Source organism: Pocillopora verrucosa, chromosome 7 (assembly GCF_036669915.1).
Source record: "Pocillopora verrucosa isolate sample1 chromosome 7, ASM3666991v2, whole genome shotgun sequence".
Taxonomy (NCBI): domain Eukaryota; kingdom Metazoa; phylum Cnidaria; class Anthozoa; order Scleractinia; family Pocilloporidae; genus Pocillopora; species Pocillopora verrucosa.
Genome location: NC_089318.1, coordinates 21,776,755 through 21,802,066, shown reverse-complemented (window position 1 = coordinate 21,802,066; position 25,312 = coordinate 21,776,755). Strand labels below are relative to the sequence as shown.

Here is a 25,312-nt window from a genome sequence, read left to right as displayed (position 1 = left end):
TTATAAACAGTTTATAAACTATTAATGAAAATCTAAATGAGGTTAAAGGTATTCCAATTCGCTTAATTGAACTGCTTGATTTTCAATGAGATTAAAGTCAACTTAAACGTGAGCTAAATTAGAACTCAATTAGAACTGGAACGAGCAAAAAGGATGTCACGCAACAATAAGAAATTTCCTTTTTTGGAAATGTGCAAGTCAAATTGATCGTTACGGACATTTGATTACGTTGTATCGTCTAGAAAGCTTTGTTCGCAGGAGGAACACTTCTCCTTTTGATATTTCGCCTACCGAAACAAGAACCATGAGTAGAAATGGTGATCAAGAACGTAATCAGGTCTTTACAGACGCTGAAAATTATATCAAACAAGCTAGTGATATGTTACAACGAGAAGCAGCAAGACTTCGCCAAGAGCAGGAAACAATTGACGCCATGTCGAAGAAGTTGGAACATGTTCACTTTTCTTCTACCATACAACTAAATGTTGGCGGTCATCGCTTTACAACAAGTCTTCAAACGCTTACCAAGGATCCAAATTCGATGCTGGCTGCAATGTTTTCAGGGAAGTTTGAGATGAAACCTTCTGAAGACGCTTTCTTTATCGACCGAGATGGAACACACTTTCGGTTTGTACTCAATTATCTTCGCACTGGGAAATAAACTTTACCAAAAGGAGCAACATTTCTAGACGAACTTGCGAAGGAAGCTGCGTTCTACCAGATCCAAGGTATACTGGACGAGTTGGTGCCTAAAGCACCGCAGAATTTCGAAGAATCAGTAATTCTGACGACTGAAGAACATCGAAGCGTGCTGAGCGGTTGGTTGCCTCAACAAGACGGTAAATGGCAGCTTCTCATGCGAGCTTCTCAAGATGGCTTTCAAGTTCAAACCTTCCATTCCAAATGTGACAACAAAGGGCCCACTATCACCATCGTGAAGAGCGGAAACAACATTTTTGGTGGATTCACTGAAACATCGTGGCGCAGTAAGTGCATTAATTAGTTGTGACAGAGTTAATTTAAGGTATTTTTAGTCCCATTCAGCGGGAAAATGAAAAGCTGGCTTAAGATCTTTGCAGAAGATTTAAAGTTGAGGAAATCATAATGAAATATTAATAGACTTTCAAACGTTTTCAAATATTGACAGTCAAGCATTGCAAATTATAAACATGAATAAACATAAACAATAATTCGTTTAAGACGATTTTCAAAGGTGGGCTTTGTCTTCTTTAACACGTTGTTTCTATGTTTTAGCTTAAGTCATAGAAAAAATGTTACAAAAATTTAGTTTTAAAAAGAAGAGGTGTCTCTTTAACGAAAGAGGCTAGGCAAAAGTATAAGGGCTGCTAAAGCCCCTCTCCCCAGGTCCCTGTCCTAGATTGGACTCTTTAAAAAGCACATCAGTTTTAATATCTAAAAAATATCTAACCACATAATTTCCTTAAAGAAATAATGTTAAAAGGGTCATTTTACCCAGTGAGACTGGTGCATTAACACAACTGGGATATCTAATTGCCCAGCAGTGTCATGAATTTTACTGCTTGTATAGTATGATGCACTGTCTAAGATCGTCTAAACATTCTCTGTTTTCTGACCGACGACAGAATGATTAAAAACCAATAGCAAGGAAAGCTAATACCCCATTCACACCAGAGCTTCAACGTGTTTTTAAAGTAGTTTTGTTAAACAAGGTTTCAAAAGGGTTTTTCTTCATAGAAGCTGCTTTAACTGATGTTTGTCGGCCTTAACCTCAGCACATTGTAGGCGTGTAGAAGGGACGGAGAAGGGAGGAGGGCAGTAGTCGAGATCATGGCCATTTCTTTTCGGATATGATGTAAAGCTGGTTAGAAATAAAATGGAAGTTGAACATTATTCCAAAATTTGCATCAATATTAGTTTTGGGTTTTCTTTTCTGAAACAGGTCAGGGTAACTGCGTGCGCTGCTCACAGTCATTTCTATTCAGCATGATGAATCCGCAAGGAGTGGCTCCGAGTAAAATGCCTCTTGTTAAAAATCAGCAGTATGCCATTTACTGTGATAGCAGCTATGCGCCAACATTTGGAGGCGGGTATGACTTATATATTTCAAATGACGCAAACACAAGTAGTTTCAGTAAAAGCAATCTCGGCTACTCGTATCAGCTTCCCACTGGACAGCAGAGCACATTCTTCACGGGAGCTACAAATTTTAATGTGACGGACTACGAAGTCTTTGGAATCTGCTGATGACAACCTTCACAAACATTTGAGAAGCCAGCAGGTTAAACTTCACAGTGATTTGAACTATCTTCTAGGTTATAACTTTTTTTGAAATCTTAACTTTTATTGTCATTTTCTACGTCGAAATACATTATTTTCTTCTGACCACAACTAAAGCAAAGTACAAGATTCCCGTTTATCAGACTACGTCTATACGGAAATCTTTTCAAAGCAAAGTTCCACACTTCATTCTACATACTGTTCTTGGATCAGAGAAAGCAATGGCAAAACAGTAGATTGCCTTTAATTTGGGACTACGGTTTTTTTTTTTAAGAATAGTATTGGGTTATACGGAAAGCTTTCCAGTTGTCTGGCTATCGGAAAAGAAGCCGTCACAAGTACTGATACAAAATCTGTTCGACACTTTTATTTTGAGTGGATTCCGGGAGCAATTCTGTACAATTCGAATTCCCAAGTAAATAAATGCGTAGAAAAGCCGTCGACAACTCAGTTATCTGTAAACTTTTTTCATTTGTGCACTCATTTCACCGGTGGAAAAGAGCCGGATGAAACAAAACGAAACAAAAATTAGGATTTGGTAGGTTGTTCTTTGTGAAACGTAATAAATATACTGTTGACTTGTCGGTGGTGTATTCATATGGATTGTCATACTTTGGATTACGATTCTTGCTGAAAGAAAAAACGTTCAACGCATATTGATGCTGCCTACACTGACTGTGATTCATATGGCGGACATAAGATAGAATTGGTGATACTAACCTAAATATGACCGCTGTTTGACATCTCGATGTTTTCTCAAACATAATAATCTGGAAAATATTCGTTAAGGTCATGTGAAGGGACAAAATAGCATAATGTGAACATTCCTGCGTTCATAGTTTTCGCACGGATAAGTATTCTTTGATAAATAAAATCTAGAAATCAAGTCAATTAAAACAACTAAGGCATGTTCTGAAAGTGCTTTCTGACTGAGCTCTTCGCACTTGTAAATATTAGGATGAGAAGGAAACGTGTCACGCTATCGGATGTCACGCATCACTTGTTTTGCTGACAAACGACCACGATCTTATTCTTGATTTGAACCCGACTTGCTACTTTGAAACAGTATGTCAACATTTATAAGTTCCCAGAAAAAAAAACTGGGGTGAAAAAAATTCTGATGGAAAATAATTTAGCAAGTAATCAAGTTCTTGAAGACGCTGAAAATCAAATCAGAGAAGCCTGCGAGGTATTACAACGAGAAGAAACAAGACTTCGCCAACAGAAAGCTATCGACGCCATGTCGGAAAAAATAGAGCACTTCCATCTCTTGTCGATTGTAAACCTCCATGTTGGCGGCCGCCGTTTTACGACAAGTCTTCAAACGCTGACAAAAGATCCAGACTCGATGTTAGCTGCAATATTCTCCGGGAAGTTGGAGGTGACACCATTAGAAGATGGAGCTTTCTTTATCGACCGAGACGGGAAACACCTCCGGTTTATACTCAACTATCTCCGCACTGGGAAATTAACTTTGCCAAAAGGAGATAACGATAGACGAACTTGCGGAAGGTACTTTATCAGATCCAAGGGATTCTAGACGAGTTAGTATCTAAAGCACCGAAGTATTTTGAAGAATCAGTGATTCTGACGAATGAAGAACGCCGAAAGGTGTTAAATAGTTGGTTGTCACCACAACTTTGTCTTTGTTAAACAAGGTTTGAAATTCTTTTTCTTCATAGAAGCTGCTTACACCGGTGTTTGTCGGCCTTAAACTCAGTTGCATTGAAAATACAAGTTTGTGACTACATAAACCTATGGGAAAACCAGATTTCTATTTCACCGTTTCTGATTTTCATTGACTTAAACCCGGTTTAAATAAAACATGTTTAATTATGATATAGCCGCTTTTTCAGCAAATGTATTGTTTTCCTATTCCAAAAATTATATTTAGATTATTAATGTTCCATAATACAAGTTATGGCATGTGTACTAATTAAGCATAATTAGGCGTAAATAAAGCGATAAGAATACGACAGGAAAGACAAAGGAAGGTGTCACGCTCTGAACACGCCCTGCTCGATCTCTGCATCCTGTCTGATCCCTTTGTGGTTTTTATGATGAGTGTGAGTGCAAAAGTGAGTAGTCCTCTTCGCAACCATTGTTTGGTTCCGTCACACAATGTCTTCTTGTCACGCAATGGTTGACGTTGCGTGACGAGACAAGCAAAGGCAGACAAGAAGAGAGGATTTGACTCATGAAAGGATGAAGGACCATGACAGGAAAGATGTGGGGTGCATTGGGGCTAGATAGGTTCAGGAGTGAAAGATCGTGGGATGAATATTTTTATCAACTAGCCGCTGCTCGCTTGCAGAGAAGGGACGTCTCAGTAAGCGTTACGTTGTTTTGAACGCGTCCAGCTTACATCGGTACTAATAAGAAGAAGACCGGTATAGGTGTATGAGCTCTAGCAAAAATTAGCGCGAGAAACGTGACAGGAGACCACTCTGAACAAAGCCATGCGTTGAAAAATCGGATCAAGATCTTTTTCTGTTCTTTCTTAATCGAAGTAAATGTTTTCAAACTCCAGACGAAAAGTAAATATGCTTAAGAACGATTCACTATCGAAGTCTCGTAAGCAATGAAATGATCTCTCCCCCGCCTCTACTCTACGTACCAAATCGAAATTCAAAGTAACTACGAGTACGACATAAAATGGCCCTTGCCTAACTTAAGAAACTCTGTACAGCCTGATTAATGTTATTTTTTAGCTGTTTATAGATAAAATTGAAGATTTTGCGCTGATTTTTGTACAAAAAAAAAGAGAGAGAGTGAGTGAAAAAAGAGAAGGTGAAGAGCAACATGGATTACAATTTTTTAAAAAGCCACTTACCAGTCAATCATGAACCCAATTTGGGGAGACTATGATATACTCTGGATTTAACCCTCGGCCTGACTTAGTCAAAATATCATTTAAAAGAACCAACTATCACCTTTACCGGCACGTCTTTGCTTTGGGTGCGAGTAATGCTTCTTCCCGTAAACAAGGAGTGTGGTTACGAAAACAACTTGCGCCATTGCGAACAGTTTGTACTACGTCATTTAAAAATCACGAAATTACTTTTAGAATAAGCATGACTGCATTCATCATGCTTTACGGCCATGCAGGAGTGTTAAGAGAGTTCCTTTCGTTTTCAGGATATCATTTGTATTTTAAGTAACCATGAGTAAAAGAGCCTCTACCAAGAGGCAAAAACAAAAAAAACAAGGTCTGGACGCTGCAGAGGATCACTTCAAGGAGGCTTGCGAAATATTTCAGCGAGAAGCAGCTAGACTTCGCCAAGAGCAGGTAGCGATCGACGCCATGTCGAAGAAGTTGGAACATGCTCACTTTTCTTCAACTATACAGCTAAATGTCGGGGGTCATCGCTTCACAACAAGTCTTCAAACGATTACCAAGGATCCAAATTCAATGCTGGCAGCCATGTTTTCTGGGATGTTTGAAATGAAACCTAGTGAAGACGGCGCTTTCTTCATCGACCGAGATGGAACTCACTTCCGGTTTATACTTAATTATCTTCGCAATGGTAAGTTGACTTTACCGGAAGGTGCAACATTTCTGAAAGAACTTGCTGATGAAGCTGATTTCTACCAGATCCAAGGAATTCTGGAAGAGTTGAAGCCTAAAGAACCGAAGAATTTTGAAGAATCAGTGATTCTGACAAATGAAGAGCACCGAAGCAAGCTTAATAGTTGGCTGCCTCAATACGATAGATGGCATCTACTGTTCCGAGCATCTCGAGATGGCTTCAGAGCTCAAGCTTTTCACGCCAAATGTAATAGCAAAGGACCCACGGTTACAATTGTGAAAAGTGGAAACAATATTTTTGGAGGCTTCACGGAAAATTCGTGGAAAAGTAAGTAAATAGGTTAATACAACATTTGAAAGGTTGAGTCGGTAGGGTAAGATGGCGATAATAGAAAGCTGCTTTAGGACTGTTGAGTTTATAAGTTACTCCAAAATTTGTGCCAAAAGTTTTTTTTTTCTTCTTTGAAACAGGTCACGCTAACTACGTGCACTGCTCACAGTCATTCTTGTTTAGCATGGTGAATCCGCAAGGAGTGGCCCCGAGTAAACTACCTCTTGTGAAAAATCAGCAGTATGCCATTAAGTGTAGGAGCGACCATGGACCAACCTTTGGAGGAGGGCATGACATATATATATCACCTAACGCAAACACAAGTGGTGCAAGTTACAGTAATCTCGGCCACACGTATCAGCGTCCCACCGGACAGCAGAGCACATTCTTCACAGGAGCTCCACATTTCAATGTGACGGACTTCGAAGTCTTTGGAATCTGCTAATGACAGCTGTCACAAACATTTGAGAAGCCAGCAGGCTAAACTTCACAATGATTTGAACTATCTACTCGGTTAACTCTTTGAAAAGCTTAACTTTTAATTCCATTTTTTACATCGAAAAGCACTATTTCATTCTGTCTGCAACCAAAGTAAAGTACAAGATTCCCGTAGAAACCCATACTACACTATCAGACTATGTCTCTACGGAAATCTTTTCAAGCAAAGTTCCACACTTCATTATAAACTGTTCTTTCAGGTTGAAAGTAATGGCAAACAGTAAATTGCCTTTAATTTGGGATCACAGCTTTGCATTGTTTTAGAATAGTATTGGGTTATACGGAAAGCTTTCTAGTTGTTTGGCTGACGGAGAAGAAGCCGTCACAAGTACTGAAACAAAATCTATTTCAGGGGTGGATCCAGGGTAGTTTACCTGATTTCCGGAACTCACTCAAATTTTTTCCGACCTAGTTAAATGTTGATAAAAGTACTTTTGGAAAACACTCTAATTTCCCTTTGGAAACTACTGATACTTTTGTGGAAATCACTAAACGTCTTCCAGAAATAAACCATCTTCCTGTTTTACAGTTATTTATTAAAGAAAATACGTTTAGAATGACTAATTTCGTTATAATTGCGGTCATGAGGCGTTCGGGAGCGCTCCGGATCACGCGCTGGCCTTTCGAGCTTCGATTACACCTCGGAAACCGTCGGAAGCCGTCGGAAAATGTTCGTGGAGCCAATCTTTACGCAACCGGTGGATGTAAGTCCTTGTTATTTGGTGACAATAACAGGCGGAACACTGTCAAAACCCCTCACGATTGGCTAGCAAAGATTTCGTCATCGGAACTCACTCAAAACACTCTTCTGATTGGCTAGTTGTGTTTGGAAACTACCTTGGAAACTACTGACAAAGTATAAAAAGGGCAGTTCCTCCCCCAGCGGGTCTCTTTCGTTGCTCCTACAATACAAGTACTTTTGAACTTGCTCAGGGGTTAACGACGGAATTTACTGTTAAACGTTTAAAACATACTAGTGTTATGACTCGCGGAGATCCTGTTTGTCGGAGGGAGGATTGTTCTCCCTTCGACATTGGCCTAGTTTTCGACGAGATCCACAACTACTCGCCGCATCAGAAGCTGGAGTTCGTCGAAAACGTGTGGAAACCAGGTGAGCTTTTTGATTTCCCCGTGTCAATGGAAAATAGAAAATCTCGTAAGTTTGTCTCGGGCTGGCTGAAAAGATTTCCACGGCTAGCTTACTCCAAAGATTTCGATGGAGCATTTTGTTTAGCTTGTGTTTGTTTTGGAGTTTAGTGTGGGCGAAACGCTAATAAGTTAGACAAATTATTGAAGTCTCCTCTCACAAATTGGACTTCGGCAGTGACCATTGCAAGACAAGTAGCAGTCCAGCCAGAAATGCCAAGGATAGCCCAGAGACAAATGCATAGAAATAATGCTCCTGCTGCAACTCCTGAGGGATATTTCAAGATCAATCTCACTAGAGTTTTTCTTGACCATGTACTCCAGCAGCTCAACACCAGATTCCAGGATGATGTATTTGTTTGCTATAAAGGTATTTCGATTATTCCCTCTGTTTTACTAGCTACTGACCCTGCCTGGAAGGCCAATGTTTTGGAATTTTGTAACCATTACAGACAGGACATACCAAATTATGCAGGATTACAGGCAGAGCTTTTGTTATGGGAGAGATTGTGGAAGGGGAGGGATAACAGAGGAGATATTATTCCTGACAGTTTGGAGGCTACACTGAAGGATATTGACAAAGATGCATATGTCAACATCTATTCCATGCTGAAAGTCCTGATCACAATTCCAATTTCATCTGCATCTTGTGAGAGATCCATATCATCCCTTCGGAATCTTAAGAACTATTTGAGAAATACAATGACCCAGGACAGACTGAATGGATTGGCACTGATGCATGCCCACAGAGACATGGATTTTGACCTTGAACGTATAATAGATTTATTTGCTGAGTTACATCCTAGGAGAATGAGAATGGCAAACATTTTGTAATAATTTTTTGCACCAGCTGTTTCTAGAGTACTTGTGAGTTATGTTCTGTCTGGGTTATGGCCTTTAAGTCTCATAATCCTTAAACTGATGGAGAACAGTACAGAAGCTCAAACTGGTGCCTGTATAACTTTTTTCAACTCATTTCAAGGTTATTTTCTATTTTGTTTTACTTGTGATGATTTTCCATTGACATTGACATTGGGTTTTCATGTTAAGCTTAAATGGTTAACAAACATTTTCACTGAACTCAACCAGCTTCACAGCAATTCCCAAGGATGAAGAAAGGCTAGTATTATTTCAAATTATCATTTTACTTCAATTTGTATATCATTTTATGATTCTTATAATTTATATTTTTCTAATAATTGTTTTATTTTTTGAATTCCAGCTCCCAACACAGGCTAACCATCCATAAAGCCCTTCTCTCTCTCTCAAATTCTTTTCTGTGTTGTGCTCCTATAAATGAAATGAATAAAAGCCAGCTCAGGAAATGTTGTTTTTAGTGTTGCTAAACATTTGGATTTATTGAGCCTGGCTTTCATTCATTTCATTCATTATAGGAGCACAACACAGAAGAAATTTGAGAGAGAGAAGGGCTTTATGGATGGTAAGCCTGTGGTCCCAAGGATGAAAAAGGCAAGTAGATTTTTATTATCAATCTTTAAACTATATCATCAATTGTGCTTGTTTTTCTTTTGTTATCAAAAACACTAACACTTGGTTCGTTTTTTTTTCTCCACATCTTGATTTTCCTGACTGGGAGGTGATGTTTTCCAGTGTGAAAAGTCTTGGTGATGACTTGGCCTTCCTGAAAACACTATATACACTGGTTTGCACAGTAGCTAAAGGTGGAATATTTGTAGATCAGAGTGTTTCCTGTAGTACTTTCAAGAAAAATAAATGTTTTTTGCCTTTTTGATTACATGCTTTTTTAGTCTTTTGGGGGCAATTAAATTTTCTAAAAATGCATGAAATGGCCTTTAGAGAGCTCCAAATTTCAAATTTTCTCGGGGGGGCATGCCCCCGAACCCCCCTAGCAGGAGTGGGTCCTCGGGTGGAAACTACTCACTCAAAATCCTGGATCCACCCCTGTATTTGAGACCATTTAACACTTAATTTTTAGTGGATACCGCCGACAGCCACTCTATACAATTCCCTAGGTAGAGAATCAATCTGTCGAAAAGCTGTAAACGATCCAATTGTTTAAAAACTTTTTTCGTTTGTGCACTCGTTTCACCGGTTAAAGAAGGCCAGATGAAACAAAACAAACAAAAATTAGGATTTGGTAGGCCGCTCTTTATATGGAACGTAATAAATATATTGTTGACTTGTCGGTTGTGTATTCATGTGAATTGTCAGACTTCTGACGATTCTTGCTGAATGAATAAAATTTTCAATTTATGAAGCTGTTTATATCATCGGACGAATGCTGCCTACCGCACTGATTGTGATTCAAATGGCAGACATAAGATATAATTGGTGATACTAACCTAAATATGAACGCTGTTTGACGTCTCGATGTTTTCTCAAACATTACAATCCAGAAAATATTCGTTAAGGTCATGTGAAGGGACAAAATAGCATAATGTGAACATTCTTGCGTTTATAGCTTTCGTGTGGATAGGCCATAGGTGACGGGCGCAGTTCTTTAATAAGCAACATCTAGAAATAAATTCAATTAAATCAACCAAGGCATGTTCTGAAAATGTTCCTTCACTAGGCTCTTCATGAGAACAAAACGTGTCACGCTATCGCAAGTCACGCATTACGTGTTTTGTTTACAAACGACCACGCTCTTATTCCTGTTTTGAACTCGACTTGCTACTATGAAACAGCATTTCAACATTGGTTAGTTCTCAGAAAAAAGATAGGGTGGAAAAAAATTCTAATGGAAAATAATTCAAAAGGCAATCAAGTTCTTGAAGACCAGAGAAGCCTGCAAGGTATTACAACGAGAAGGAACAAGACTTCGCCATAAGCAAAAGCTATCGACGCCATGTCGAAAAAGTAGAGCACGTTCATCTCTCGTCGATTGTAAACCTCAGTGTTGGCAGCCGCCGTTTTACAGCAAGTCTTCAAACGCTGATAAAAGATCCAGACTCGATGTTAGCCGCTATGTTCTCCGCGAAGTTCGAAGTGAAACCATTAGAAGACGAAGCTTTATTTATCGACCGAGATGGGAAACACTTCCGGTTTATGCTCAACTATCTCCGCACTGGAAATTAACTTTGCCAAAAGGAGATAAAGATAGACGAACTTGTGGAAGAAGTTTTATCAGATCAAAGGGGTTCTAGAAGAGTTAGTATCTAAAGTACCGGAATATTTTGAAGAATCCGTGATTCTGACGAATGAAGAACACGGAAGCGTATTAAGTGGTTGGTTGTCTCCACGAGAGGGCAAATGGAAGATCCCGGGATGTCTTCCAAGCTCGAACGTTTCACTCCTCATGTGTCGCCAAAGGGCCTACCGTCACCATTGTGAAAGGCGGAAATTATATTTTTGGAGGATTCTCTGAGATATCGTAGGACAGGAAGTGTGTTAGTTGTGACATGGTTAAATAATGATATTTTTGGTCACATTTAGCGGCGTTAAATAAACATTTTAGGTTAAAGGATATTTCAAAATAGGAAAGATAACAAATCGCAACGAGACACCGAGACGTAAAAAGAGAGAAAAAGCTGGTTTAGGATCTTTGGGATTGCAGAAGTTAAGGAAATTAGAATGAAATATTAGCAGTCAGATTAAATGTAACAAATCTCTTCAAACTTTCCCAAATATTAACACGCATTGCAAATGATAAACAAGATAAACAATAAGTTTCAACAGGTGCTCGTCAAGTATGGGCTCCTGGTGTCAAGAACTCGTTCAAGACGATTTTTAAAGGTGTGCCACACACCAGAAAGGCGTGTCAGCCTCAAGTAGGCAACGCCTACTGAAGGTCTCCTAGGTTGGACCCCTTCAAAAGCTGATCAGTTTCAATATCCAAAAAACGTCCAACCACATTATTTGAAGTTTTATTCATATTTTCGAAATATTCTTATTTTCTCAGAGAAATAATATTACGAGGGTCATTTACCCTGTATGATTCGTTGCATTTACATACACTTTTTAGCGCCGCTGATTAGATACCCAGGGCACAGTTTCCCACGCCATGTACGTTGCTTGAGCGTTACTTGCAGTTTTTTTTTGCCGTTTTTACCGAGGTAGTCTCAGCGAAGGATTTTAGGCTGTGTGAGGAGCAATAACCTCTAATCGTCGCCGGATAGATCCTCATTTGTCATTCGTTGTGATTATCCTGTACAAGAATACAAGGAATCTGACACATAGAAGTTGTTGTGTCTTATTCATTTTGCCAAGCATAGCTGGCCCCTACATACCCAATGAGACTGGCGCGTAAACCCAGCTAGAACACGTAATTGCCCAATGTCTAAATTAGGTGCTTGTTGAGTATAATGCCTCGTCTACGATCGTCTAAACATTCGCTGTTTTCTGACCGACGAGAAAATGATTATGTATGTCAAGAGATATTAAGTTATTCAAATCACCACTTGTCTCGACACTCCGCAGCAATTAAAATATCCTGAAGACATGTATGGTTTACATCTCTTCCCAAAGTTGGAACAATGAGACGCCTGAGCAAAACCAATAGCAAGGAAAACTAATTCCCCATTCACACCAGAGCTTAAACATGTTTTAAAGCAGTTTTATTAAACAAAGTTTAAAGTCGTTTTCTTAATAGAAGCTGTTTAAACCGATGTTTGTCGGCCTTAAACTCAGCGCATTGAAAATACAAGTTAGTGACTACTTGAAACTTATGGGAAAACCAGCTTTCTAGTTCACCGTTTCTGATTTTCATTGAGTTAAACCCGGTTTAAATAAAACATGCTCAATCATGATGTAGCCGCTTTTTCAGCAAATGTATTGATTTCTTATTCCAAAAATTATATTTAGATTATTCATGTTCTCTAAAATGCAAATAACAGTTCTGAAGCATCATCTCTGACTTACAATCAGGCGCCAGTAAATGGGTAACTGAAGATGCTCACAAGCGTTCTTCTTCAGTATGGTCAACCTTAGTGGACTAGTTCCAATTGAAATGTCGCTTTTTAAGAGTCACGAGCATGCCATCGACGGTGAAGCAGGCTATGGACCGATGTTTGGTGCAGGGCATAACTTACATATATCAAGAAATGCAAATATCAGTTACGATAGTCACACTTTCCTCGGCTGCTCGTTTCAGTGTCCCACAGGACAGAATGCTAAAACATTCCTCGCGGGACAAAAATATTTTACAGTAACTGTAACAGATCACGAAGTGTTCGGACTTCAAAAATGACAAACCAAATATCATCTCCCACGTTAGGGACCATCAGGTTAGTGAAATATCTTCAAAGCTTTAATTTATTTGTTTCATAGTCATTACTTTCAGAAAAAGGCCCTTTGGAAAAGTCTTGCAGGTCAGCTTAACGGCTTCATATTTATTCAACTTCTCATTTCTTGCCAGCGAATCGAGAACCATCTCCCCCTAATCTTCAGACCTAACCTGTCAGACCTGATTTAGTCGTTCATGTGGGCCGGCCAATCTAATTTGTAACCATCAGATCATAACTTTTAATACCTAAACTGCATCAAAGCTTTAGTGTCGGGGCGTTCATTGTTTCGTTCTTTTGTTTTGGTTATTGAGGATGGCTTGGTTGAGATCTATGTAGCTGTAACTGAATTTATCGTTTATTTTAGTTCATTTCTTGGCCTGACTTGTAAGAGTTCATCAATCTAACTCCCTTTTAATTTGGACTATGGCTGTACATATCTGATACTAATAACTTTTTATTCTTTAATTAGAACTCAACCATAGACTTGAACTCAATAACTTCAGGCGGTGTGTTGGAGGACTGTATGGTGTGCTTCCTGATGTTCTGCCTGGAAACTGGAAGAGACTTACATCCATTTTAATCGAAATTTTTCACAAATTTAAATAACTGTTTAGTTGTAAGTCTCTATAGAATAGGTAATTAAGCACAAGATCTTTTCAAGTCAAGTTCAAGTTCAAGTTCAAGTTTATTAAGTTTGCAGGAAAACACAAAAACACGAATTATGCGAATTACTCGATTTTGCATACATTATTTGACAAAAGAGGGAAAAGGTGATAAAATCTATCTATCTAAATCTATCAGCACAATTCTCAAAAGTCCTATTTTAAATCTTAGTTTAAGAATTAATCACTTGCGTGAGATGCATTGATAAGTTTAACAACCTGATTGATGACAGAAGTTCGATGTTACATGGCTTTATTTTTTTTATTTTTCGACAGGATTCAGGAAATTTTTGCTCGTGGAATCTGGAATACTGGGCATTGGAATCCAGAATCCCGCTAAGGAATGAATCCAGAATCTATTTGCTTAAAACCCATTTCAAATCATATTAACAGCTTTCGCGCGCATACATGCAACCACGGTCACGCTAAAACGCAGACTGCAGACCGTGCAGACCACGCAAACCATGCAGACCGCGCTTATTTCGCAAGAGAATTCCGATTGGTACAGCTCGCGAGACACTGACAAATTCATTCACGATCTATCAACCAACCGACTTCGACACTGACATGGCCAAAGTTTCCTACTAGCTATGAATCTGGGCAGTCTTCTACTCCGATTCAAAAACCTTATTTCCTAGTAAAGCTCAATTTTAGCTTGCAGCACTTTCTTTACTGTAGAGTTCGTTGAGCTGTTTTGTGAATATCGTGGTAATCGTTTGCTTCGTCAATACAGCACTTCCCTTACCTCTGAATCAGCGTCGCTGTCCACAAAAATTGCCTCTGCAATGCATCTTGCCGTTTGGCGCTAATCTCCATGTGCTCGAAAAACTTGAGCCTTCGATTTTGTTTTGCTGGTTAACGTGAGCTCGAAGTAATCTCGTAAAATTTCTTCATGTGGTGTACAAAAAACGGAAACAATTCTAACGTTACCAAGGGTAAGAAAAACGTGCATACACCTTAATCATATGTAAACAAACAAACAAACAAACAAAAAAGTTGCATAGTCTGCATGGTCTGCGCAGTCTGCACAGTCTCCATGGTGTGAGGTCCGCGTTTTATCATGACCAATGCGACCACTGTAGAGTGCAGTTCACTCACGTGGTCTATGGGTGTGCAAATTTAGAGGGATAGAAAAAATTGCTTGGAAAACAAAAGCGTTCAAATCCCACAGGATTTGCTTGCAACACCGACATGGTGACAGACCACACGTTTCCAATTACGATAAACTTTGAACAAAGATAGATGGATATTTATGGGAGCCAGGAAAGGTCTCTTTCTAGGTAGAATTTTCGGCATTTAAACGTAACCGCTCTTAAGATTTCATAAGTCATCATATCTCAGTGCGAATAAAAGAAGATACTACCAGATTTTAGAATCAAAAATTTTCTAGAAAAGAAAATAGTGGCAGGCCACCTCCAACCTTTATAACCATTGCTTGACTTGACTTGGCTAACCTTTTAAAGAAAATAGGAAGTATAGAAAAGAGAATTTGTTATTTTTTGGAAAATTACCGTGTAAATGCAGATCTTTCGCGATTTTGAAAGGTTTAAGTTTTTAGTTGAGTTGGTTGAACACCGTTTTATGCCGGCTTTAGTAAGATTAGTGTAATTGGACTTTTATGCAACAGGCGTGCAGGATGGATGCCACGGCAGACCAACTTTGTTTACATTTATCAAAGAAGTCTCGGAAAAGAAAGACATGTATCCTATGAGTAACACCACTTCTAAGCTTATTGCTACTGTAGAGGTAAGGCTTCAAATCATCACACAACCTATTTAAAACCCTTTGAAACTAAATTGAATCATTTTTTCGTTTTATTGTGTACATTTCTGAATGTTTTCACTGTTAAAATCCTGTAGAATTTCACCGATTAAATAGCCTGGAAGAGTGAAGACTACCTCTCGACTTATACCAGCTTATCCATTTCATTCAATATCACCAGATAATGACCATTGGTTTATTTTATTACATGACCTTTTAAGCTTCTGTAATGTGTAATGATCATCCTGAGTCTATCCACGTATTTTAAACTTTTTCCTGAAGCGTTTTTAGTATAACCATCTCGGAATAAGAGCTCTACCTCGACTTCACCATCCTGCGTGCTTTTTGACCGCAACATGCAGAAACGTGCCATAACTTGCCCTTTATCGCAAACCATTTTCTCTGTGTTTTTCCGGTAACCAACTAAGGGGAATTTCATGGCCCAGGTCATAACTATAAGCACTTGGTTGTTGACCAGGTTTTCAATAACAGTGCAGCGTCTTAAAGGGCTGCTCTGGGGATGTGCGCTATCCACTCGTTATCGACGTCATGCTGTAGTTCTTTTAGCTGGTATTTGCTCTAACTATCAATTTAAAGGAATTCCGCCCATCCGAAAAAATTCTGCTCATCATAAGATAAAAAAAAACATATCATATCTTTTTTCGTCCTTTTGACGCTTCCAACCTTTATAAGCTTACTCGAATCAGAATCTTACAGTACGACTTCAGCGATCCTCAAGCCAGCAAAGATGTTTGCGATCGCCGTCGAGCCACACTTAAAAGTCACATGAGACGATTCATAAAAGAAGGAAACGACTAAAACAACGCCGGTGACACGAAGGCTGCGATTAAACAGTATGGGGAAGGGGGAGGGATGAAAGGGTGCTACGCCACCGACGCAGAAATTAAAGACTCTTTCCAAAATATAAAAAAGCGCAACATGGCTGGCATTTAAGCCATGAACAACTTTTCCTTTGAGTCTGAGAGCTTGGAAAAGCGTACAGTGTGGGCAAGTTTTTATCGCTGGGAAAGCTTCACAATTATAGTTCTGCACAAGGTGCGTAAGTGTTTACCAGGAATTCAAAAGTCTTGAGAATCGTCTCGATGTTAGGCGCCACTTAACCGAGCAAAGTGGGCAGAAACCTGTAAAATTATGTGCTAGGTGCAACCGTCCTCAAATTTATAATTTCTTGCAACAACAGAATCGAATGCAGCACCCGCCAACAGTTCATCTTTGGAAGGGTTCGAGCTTTGAAGAAGGAGAAGAAGTCTACCAGATTTTCTCGACGAGTGCAGCCATTTTTACAAGAGATATTCTTTCAAGGGGAAGAAACCGGCAACAAGGCAAATCCTCCTGATCTTGCACCTAAAATGAAGCGTCTAAGACAAGGAAATGGAGACAAATTATTCACCAAGGAGGAATGACTTTCAGTGGTTTAAATTGCTTGATATTGCAGCAGGCTATCAGCCCTTGATATGGCCGATCTCCCGAATGGAGTTGAAAGTGTTTCATTGGAGGATGAATATACGATCGATACGTTAACAATGCAGAGGCAATGGAGACGAGATTTCAAATAAGGAAGAGAACTATAAACTTATTACTGGCACAAGAAGATTCGTAAAGGTTACTGTCAGGTAATCTTCTTCTTGTGAGAAACCTCTGGAATCATTGGCTTCAGTGTGAGTAAAAGAGGCGTTTATGCTGTTAAAAGGGACTGATAATGAAAAAAAAAGACCGATTAAGACCTTTTATTTTTGAAAACAACATTCATTTTCAGAAGCCTCTCCCTGCCTTATTCTACAGAAATTGGAATCTTGATGGATCTTTTACATCTTAGAAGCCAACCTCACTCATCATAGTTCAATTTTTTTCTTAACTTTTTGTTATGTTTTGTTTGTTTGTTTGTTTTTTTTTATTGAAGTGAGGTTATTAGTGTAACAGGAACAACTGTCCCGTAATTGTACATAATGTACCTAAAATTGGATGGAGTCCTCTCCAAAGCATTCCACAGAAAAAGATTATGGCGCATTGAGTGAAATGATATTTAATAGGTATAAAGTGTTTCAATTGTGTAAATTACATTTAGCAAACGTTGCTCAATTCGGTTACTCAATTCGGTAATGCTTAATGTATGATATATACATACATTTACGAATCATTTTTTCTAATAGATTGTGTCAGAGTCACAGAATTTCTATGATAAGTGACTCCTTTTAGACATTGTTACCTCAAAAACTAACGCCATTCTCAAATTGAAATTGAGTGCATAAACATCAGTTTATGACCAAAAATTGCATAAATTAACGTCAGAGGTCACGTATTTCAGAGGGACGTGATCACGAATCTTTTAGAGAGCCCAAAAATTGTTTTGCCCACAAACGTAGTGTTAAGATAGGTCTTTCCTGTGCTGGTATTTTTGTCGACAAACAGTGTTGCCCTTTAGAGCTGAATTTCCATTAAAAAAACCATAATTTTTTTGTTTTCGGAATAGTTGCGTGACACAGTTAATGATTAACTGCTTTAAAACTTTACGGAATTTTTCCTTGAGGTTCAACAACCACTGGACATAATAAGGTCAAAATCCATCGTAATAAGGTCAAAATCCATCGCATTCTGTCGGTGTGACAGAGATTTGTTGGAAGTGCATTTTTCGAGCTAATTTTAGCCTCTTACCCGAGGTAAATTTCATGCCTATTTATCAATTTTGTGGTATATAACTTTCGCATTTTAGTACGTAATATTTATTTTGAATCTTCAAATTGACTTGAAACTTAAAAGGAAACTGTTCTTTAAAAATTCACTGAAAATCGGTAGCCAAAATTGTTTGTTTAGGTGTTATTGATTTTCGTGTTAACCTGTAATTTCGTCAGTCGCCGGCACCTTTTGTTGCTTCACACAGAAAAAACACACGATACGAAATGTAGTGATCGATTTTGTCCCCAATCTCACGCCATGACAGAAAAAGCTTTTGAACACCTGTAAACTCTGAGCGCTTCGGAGAAAGTGATAATTTTAATGAATCTTCGGATTGTTTTCAAGTTCAAGGACTGTAAATTACAATTTTTACGAAAAACGAAGGTTGTTCTCTCATTTCATTGTGAATCCACGCACACCTGCCAGTCGCTGACGCCGCTTGTTGAAACTAAAACGAATAAATATTAACTCTTTTAAGATTATCATCGGCTTCTTTTTCACCCCACCACTATTCTTAGCAACAAAGGTCGCCATTTCGTTTGTTTACTGTTACACGACTTACCATTTCAGATGCAAATAACAACCGCTCACCAACTCGTTTTCTTTGTTTTGCCGTGAGTTAATTTTGTTTTGCCGTAAGTAAAGTTTGTTTTGCCGTGACTTTTTGTTTTGCCGTGACAGATGTGAACCACCGCAAGTGACCCTCATAAACCGCGAAAGTTTGAAAGAAATCGGTGAGATGGCATGTGTCACGCCCGCCGGTCCTCTCGTGGACAGACTCTTAAGTGTACACATTTTTTATATTAAATCTTCAATTTCTTTGATAAATAAGTCTTTGCGTCCAAGTAAACGAGTTATTCCCGTGGATGAAGGTAGTAGTATTTATCAGTAACGCTATTTAGCAGTAACGCTATCGTGAATCGTGCCCATCGCAATATTTGAAAATCACGCAACTACTCCGATGTGCATGGCTGCTCTCATCGTGCATTGCGATCGTGCAGGAGTGTTTGAGACAGTTCGGTTCGTTTTCGATTTATACGCTGTGATCAAAGTAACCATGAGTAGGGAAACCCATTCGGAGGACCAAAAAGAAAAAAAACGTGGTCTGGAAGATGCGGAAAAGTTCTTTAAAGATGCCTGCAAAATATTTCAGCGAGAAGCAGCAAAACTTCGCCAGGAGAGAGAAGCGATTGACGACATGTCGAAGAAGTTGAAACATGTTCACTTTTCTTCGACTGCAAAACTCAATGTCGGTGGCCACCACTTCACAACAAGTCTTCAAACACTTACTAAAGATCCAAATTCAATGCTGGCAGCCATGTTTTCCGGGATGTTTGAAATGAAAGCTAATGAAGACGGCGCTTTCTTCATCGATCGGGATGGAACTCACTTCCGGTTTATACTTAATTATCTTCGCAATGGGGAGTTAATTTTGCCAGATGGTGCAACATTTCTCAAAGAGCTCGAAGCTGAAGCTAAGTTTTACCAGATCCAAGGAATTCTGGATGAGTTGAAGCCTAAAGCACCGAAGAATTTTGAAGAATCAGTGATTCTGACAAATGAAGAGCACCAAAGCAAGCTTAATGGCTGGCTGCCTCAATATGATAAATGGCATCTACTTTTCCGTGGTTCTCGAGATGGCTTCACAGCTCATGCATTTCACACCAAATGTGATAATAAAGGGCCCACGGTTACCATTGTGAAAAGCGGAAACAATGTTTTTGGAGGATTCACGAGAAATTCTTGGAAAAGTAAATAAGAAGCCTGCTTTACTATGCTCTAATACTAAAGTTCCATTTTTATTTTGCTCTTGGAGGGTATCCGGTCACTTCGTTCCATGACCACTTCGTTCCAAACCACTTCGTTCCATCCTTTGGTCACTTCGTTCCAAGTGTAAACTAAGCGTGTAAACTTCTAATCTTACAAAACTAGTAAACGGTATACACCGTCTGTTGTGACGGCCATTTTGAAACTTGTGAAGTACCTGCCGTGTGCGTGGAATCTGGGACTACCGGAAACAACTATACGTGTACACGTTGATCATAGCAACCAGACCAAAGTGTATCAATGTGTGTTTCACTGGACGCAAGCCCTCTGGAGAAAGGTAAGATAAATTTGATTCAATATTCATGTGCTCAATTGTATCGTGTGATAGTTGAATGAACTATCGTACGATAGAAATTGAGAGCAAATAATTTAATTGTTTAAGTATAAATCTAACGGGCGTTCAAAACTTAAAAACACGTTCTAGAATGGAATGAAAAGATAGTGAGTAGTGCTGCCAATCAGAGTACAACAGAACGCGATTAGATTTATATTTTTATACTAATAAGTTTCTATGTATTATTTACTAGGTGCAGGACCTCGGTCTCCAAACCGCTTACCGCCACGACCGGGGGACGTACAGCTTTGTCAGAAAAAAAATGGCCCTGCCGTTCTTACCAGAACGAGAAATACGTCCAACGTTCGAAGCACTACGCAACGAGGCGTCGGGAACGCTAATCGACTTTGCCGAATACGTATCCAGCACTTGGATCAACGGCAGCACCTGGGCTCCAACAGACTGGACGTGCTACAAACAGGCCATCCGAACGAACAACGACGTGGAAGGTTGGCACAATTGCCTAAATCGCCGAGCTTCTGGAAGAGCACAACTGCCCATGTACCTCCTTATCCAGCTTCTTTACAGGGAAGCGAAACTGACAGCGATCCAGATCCGCCTGGCATCAGAGAGGAAGCTGCGACGAATCCAGCGACGAAAATATAGGGAGCTACAGCAGAGAATATTTGAGCTGTGGGACCAGTACGAGGCCGAGGAAAGGTCAGCCAGACGACTACTGAAGGCCTGCTCTTATCTTAATGGACCAGTAGAATTGTAAAAATAAGTTAATAAAGTATACCAAACAAAAAAAAACGGCTCCTTTAGGAGCCACTTTATAAATGAAAGCAATGACCAACAGGAGAAACCTACGTAAAGTAGATAATTAATAACAATTACTTACATAAACAATGAAAATGCGAACGCGCGAAAGACTGAGTTCTATAACAATGGTGGAACGAAGTGACCAAAGGATGGAACGAAGTGGTTTGGAACGAAGTGGTTTGGAACGAAGTGGTCATGGAACGAAGTGGTCATGGAACGAAGTGGCCGTTATTCTCTTGGGGAATAGGGTACACCAAGAGAACATCAAATGCAGATGTTCTTATGAGTACACCTGAGATGGATGAAAGGAGCAGGAGGCTGTTGCTCCTTAATCTTGTGCATCAGTGATGCCTTTCAACGAAGGCAAGCCAAAAGTCTAGCCAAAAGTTACCTTGGTTTTCTAAATCAGTTGTTTCAGAGAAAAATCTTGTCTTTTATGCATATTCAGTGTAGCGAGCAAAAGTTGTCCGAACATTTTCCCAAATGATCGTCGGGTTGGCATCCTTAATTTCTTCATGGTCTTTTTATACAGGTCACGGTGATCACCTTCCCTCCAAAGAAGCGTTCTTGTTCAGCATGGTGAATCCGCGTGGACTGGCACCGTGTAAAATGCTACTAAACAGCGGAAATATGCAATATGCTATTTATTGTAACAGCAACGCTGGACCATCATTTGGAGGGGGTTCTGACTTATACATATCCAACGATGCAAACTCAAGTTACAGTAATCTTGGCCACACGTATCAGCTTCCTAAAGGATATGAGAGCACATCCTTTACCGGAGCTGATAAATTTATCGTGACAGATTACGAGGTGTTTGGAAGTCACTTGTTGTGACACGGAAGTGATAGCCATATAATAGACTACAGCTGATTAATGTGTATTAGTAAAGTCATTTGTTTAAAAAAAAAAATAGACAAATGAATAAGCTTATTTGTAAGGCAGCTTTCTTCCCCTTTTGTTTCATGAAAATTTGAAGATAGGAGCTTCTAATTTAGTTTTATCAGAGAGCGATTCTATTCATCAACTTTTGGTTCAATATTTACTCGGCCATTTTTCGAACACCTCCTTACACTTGGTAGATGTTATTATTACGAAGTAAAAAGATGGATTTGCTTGTCTGAGCTGTATAATAGACGTTTGAACTCTTCATTATCCATTATTGCGTTCTAAAGTTGAAATATCTTTTCGCTTTCTACCTTTTTAGAGCTTGGAATACCACTCGTAAACATTCTCGTGTAAACGGAACTCTTCAACTGAGTGGCGAAGTGCAAATTTTAAAAATAAAAGTCTGTATCGTTCATAAAATGGCTTAAATTGATTTCGGTATTTTTGAAACACAACTCGTCGATAGTGCTAATTACTTTAGCTTGTTTTTGTTTTGTTTATTTGCTTTTTTGTTTGTAATTTTTTTTTGGGGGGGGGGGGGTGGAGGGAAGGAAGGGATACCAAAAGTAACTAAGTATCACCGTGTTTAGTGGAAAATGTATGAGCACAACCGAACGAAGTCTTCATATTTACGGTACTAATCCCAAAGCAACTCAGGTCTCGATCCTCATAAAGCTTAAAACTTGTATTGAAAACTTATCTTAATAAGATTGTATTTCCACAACTCGCCTTAAAATCGAAACCCCTGAAAACACGCGAAGAACGAATTTTCACATGTAGATCTTAAACTTTTTACATTTATTTTAAATCGCTCCAATTCACTAATTCCTTGAAAAAAAAACAAAAAGCAAAACAAATCATGAATTCTGAAAAAATATTCTATTGCTAGAAACCAAGTTACTGTTCCATTTTATCATCTGTATTGTCGTGTGCATCATGCTTATGTGCATCATACTGTTACCGAAAGTCTAATAATGATTTACCGTCATATTGAAATGAACTATTTGAGTGCACTCGACTATTTCAAAATGAGTGAATCATAATGGCTTTTTGCTCTTTCATCTTCCAATATCACTTACAGCAAATTAATTGCTAATACCTCTTTATTTGGAGACGTCTAGTGGTGATAAAAAGCAGCCGCAAGCTATTAGTTTCAAGAGGATGTAAAACATGCGATGACAGCATTAAAGTTTTATGAGCTACAGGCTACAGGTTATCACTTACTTAAAGAAAAGTTTTCTTTTATAATTTCCTCTCGTCTCTGGGAGATTAAAGAAGCCTGAAGGAGCACTGAATTGATTAGAAACATCACGCGTTAGAGAAAAGACGACGGTAGATCTTCAATTTTTCCCACGATTTTATTTCTATAGCTAAAGCTGTGGCAACCGGTCCGCTGGCACTAAAAGGATATAATGAAATTTTTCCGTTGAGATTAACTGTGTGGATATCAAACCAACTACATCTATCTACACCAGGAGTAACTTCGCTTTGATTTGATTCTCTTTAACGCTACAGATCATAATATGAACTTCACCGATAGGGGCAATGGTGATACAGAGTCTTCTCACTCAAACGAAGAAAATGAAAGAATTATAACTATCATAAACTCTGCGCTAAACGTTCCATTGATACTGACATCAATTTTAGGAAACGGTTTAGTCGTGGCGGTCATAATTAAAAATCGCAGTCTTCAATCTCCATCCATGATTTTCCTGTTCAGCCTGGCGCTATCAGACCTTCTTGTCGGTTTGGTTGCACAACCTCTTTACATCGCGAACACCTTGACAACTAACATTTATTTTTTAAAACTTGCAACAGGTATGATGGCCTTTTTCGTCTGTGGAGTGTCACTGGATACCGTAACAGCCATTAGCGTGGATCGCCTAATGGCGCTAACGTATCACCTTAGATACCCGAGCTTGGTGACTCCGTGTCGCGTAAGATACACTACGGTGCTGATTTGGTTGTCTAAAGTCCTTACCTCCAGTCTTTACCTTTGGAAGACGCGCGAATGTCATTTCGTAGTTGCCTTTACCACTGTAATGTGTCTCTTGATTTCAACATTTTCTTACCTAAAGATCTATGGCATCGTTCGACGCCACAGGTTGCGCATTGACGCGCAGCAACTGGCGGTCCGTAGCAATTGCAGCCCAGAAAACGTTGCGCACATGGCGCGTTTGAGAAAAAGTGCATTGAACATGTTTGTGTTCTACATTGTCTTGATTTTATGCTACTTCCCCATGTATATATTATCCACTCTACATGGAGCTTCTCTCTTGAACTGGGAAACCAAATGGGACTTTGCCCACACTGCCGTGTTCATGAACTCGTCCATTAACCCGGTTTTATACTGCTGGCGGCTTCCCGAACTTCGAGAAGCAATTGTAAAGATGTTACGTAAGATATTCTGCGTTCAAACACATCAAAACTGAATAGTAACATTTGCTTAATTTATCGATAGTCAATCTCTACTCGATTATATTTGTTCCTCCTTTTGCTAAACCACTGATTGATAGCACATCTTATTTCATAAATGTACGTCGAATATGGTGGCTTAAATTTTCATGCGAAATATAGGGAGCGTAAAACCAGCGAGAAAGCTTTATCCTCTTAGTATAACTGAGACAGCATTTAGGTTACTTTGCAAAGGGTTTAATTTTTGTAAATTTTGTGGAGTGTTCTCGATCCTCAAGGTTTCAGTTTTAGCGGAAAATGAACTCCCGCAGAACAAATCGCAAATCGCCGTAAAAAATATCGCTACTTTCGGTCCTGTAGGCAAAACTAAAACATCAATTAGTAACGGTCGTGTTCTTGGTGTGATTTAAATCGTGCGAAAACAAAAACACTAAAAATTAATTTTTAGATGAAAAAAAAACAGAGCTTACCAATATTTACCTTTAAAAACAAAAATACGCGGTTAAATGGAATTCAGTGAAATGTTTTTAACCGTGCAACTAACCACATTTTAAAAGATAAAATCATTCCTTCTCTGAATCCTCCCGCGCAAAATTCCTTCCGTTTGGATATCGGAGGAATTAGTTCCCCATCCAAAATTCAGTGTTCTCGATTAGGGAATATGTTATTCCGCCAAAAAAAAAAATATTTATATATCGTTAGTAAACGACATAAACTCCGCGCCACACAATTTGCATGACACATGCTATGAATTACATTACAGGTTGGCTTGAGGGTATTTTATTCACAGTTAGAAAGATCTTTTGGGGCTATCATTAACACAATATACAAAACTTTTTAAAATTTCTTGTATAGAATTTTTAGAAGAATAGAGTTAAGCAGCAAGCATTTATCCTTTTAGCACAACTAGGCTTTTGTTCAAGTTAAAGTTATAGTTTGCTTCAGTTAGTAAATGTGGGAGATGATATTGTCAAGCGTAATTGATTTACATGAAACGCG

At 38.9% G+C, this 25,312-nt stretch overlaps 6 protein-coding genes and 2 pseudogenes across 7 annotated transcripts; all 8 read left to right on the top strand.

Moving 5' to 3' along the window:
• The first annotated feature begins 231 nt into the window (after positions 1–231).
• On the top strand, positions 232–3,160 carry LOC131775189 (uncharacterized; annotated as a pseudogene).
• Positions 3,161–3,379: 219 nt separating this feature from the next.
• On the top strand, positions 3,380–3,799 carry LOC136282601 (BTB/POZ domain-containing protein KCTD4-like). The gene has a single exon (XM_066170286.1). It carries the CDS (start codon positions 3,380–3,382, stop codon positions 3,797–3,799), a length of 420 nt encoding a protein of 139 aa, XP_066026383.1.
• A 1,562-nt stretch (positions 3,800–5,361) lies between these two features.
• Positions 5,362–7,264, top strand: LOC131775190 (uncharacterized). Its single transcript, XM_059091281.2, has 2 exons — positions 5,362–6,116; positions 6,260–7,264. The coding sequence occupies exons 1-2, from the start codon at positions 5,423–5,425 to the stop codon at positions 6,562–6,564; spliced, it is 999 nt and encodes a 332-aa protein (XP_058947264.2). The 5' UTR covers positions 5,362–5,422; the 3' UTR covers positions 6,565–7,264.
• A 150-nt stretch (positions 7,265–7,414) lies between these two features.
• Positions 7,415–9,519, top strand: LOC131775193 (52 kDa repressor of the inhibitor of the protein kinase-like). Of its 2 annotated transcripts, XR_010718106.1 has the most exons (3): positions 7,415–7,728; positions 7,942–8,882; positions 8,986–9,519. XR_010718106.1 is itself a non-coding variant. In XM_066169365.1 (2 exons), the coding sequence occupies exons 1-2, from the start codon at positions 7,599–7,601 to the stop codon at positions 8,595–8,597; spliced, it is 786 nt and encodes a 261-aa protein (XP_066025462.1). In that variant the 5' UTR covers positions 7,415–7,598; the 3' UTR covers positions 8,598–9,519. The 2 variants fall into 2 exon arrangements, 1 of the variants encoding a protein (XP_066025462.1); XM_066169365.1 differs by having other exon boundaries at positions 7,942–9,519.
• Positions 9,520–10,485: 966 nt separating this feature from the next.
• Positions 10,486–12,933, top strand: LOC131775192 (uncharacterized; annotated as a pseudogene).
• A 6,175-nt stretch (positions 12,934–19,108) lies between these two features.
• On the top strand, positions 19,109–22,298 carry LOC131775188 (uncharacterized). Its single transcript, XM_059091279.2, has 2 exons — positions 19,109–19,838; positions 21,543–22,298. The coding sequence occupies exons 1-2, from the start codon at positions 19,145–19,147 to the stop codon at positions 21,845–21,847; spliced, it is 999 nt and encodes a 332-aa protein (XP_058947262.2). The 5' UTR covers positions 19,109–19,144; the 3' UTR covers positions 21,848–22,298.
• Positions 19,925–20,966, top strand: LOC136282195 (uncharacterized). Its single transcript, XM_066169515.1, has 3 exons — positions 19,925–19,980; positions 20,134–20,191; positions 20,442–20,966. Exons 1-3 carry the CDS (start codon positions 19,925–19,927, stop codon positions 20,964–20,966), a joined length of 639 nt encoding a protein of 212 aa, XP_066025612.1.
• A 1,123-nt stretch (positions 22,299–23,421) lies between the features above and the next one.
• LOC131781443 (melanocyte-stimulating hormone receptor-like) lies at positions 23,422–24,330 on the top strand. The gene has a single exon (XM_059098100.2). It carries the CDS (start codon positions 23,422–23,424, stop codon positions 24,328–24,330), a length of 909 nt encoding a protein of 302 aa, XP_058954083.2.
• The last annotated feature ends 982 nt before the right edge of the window (positions 24,331–25,312 follow it).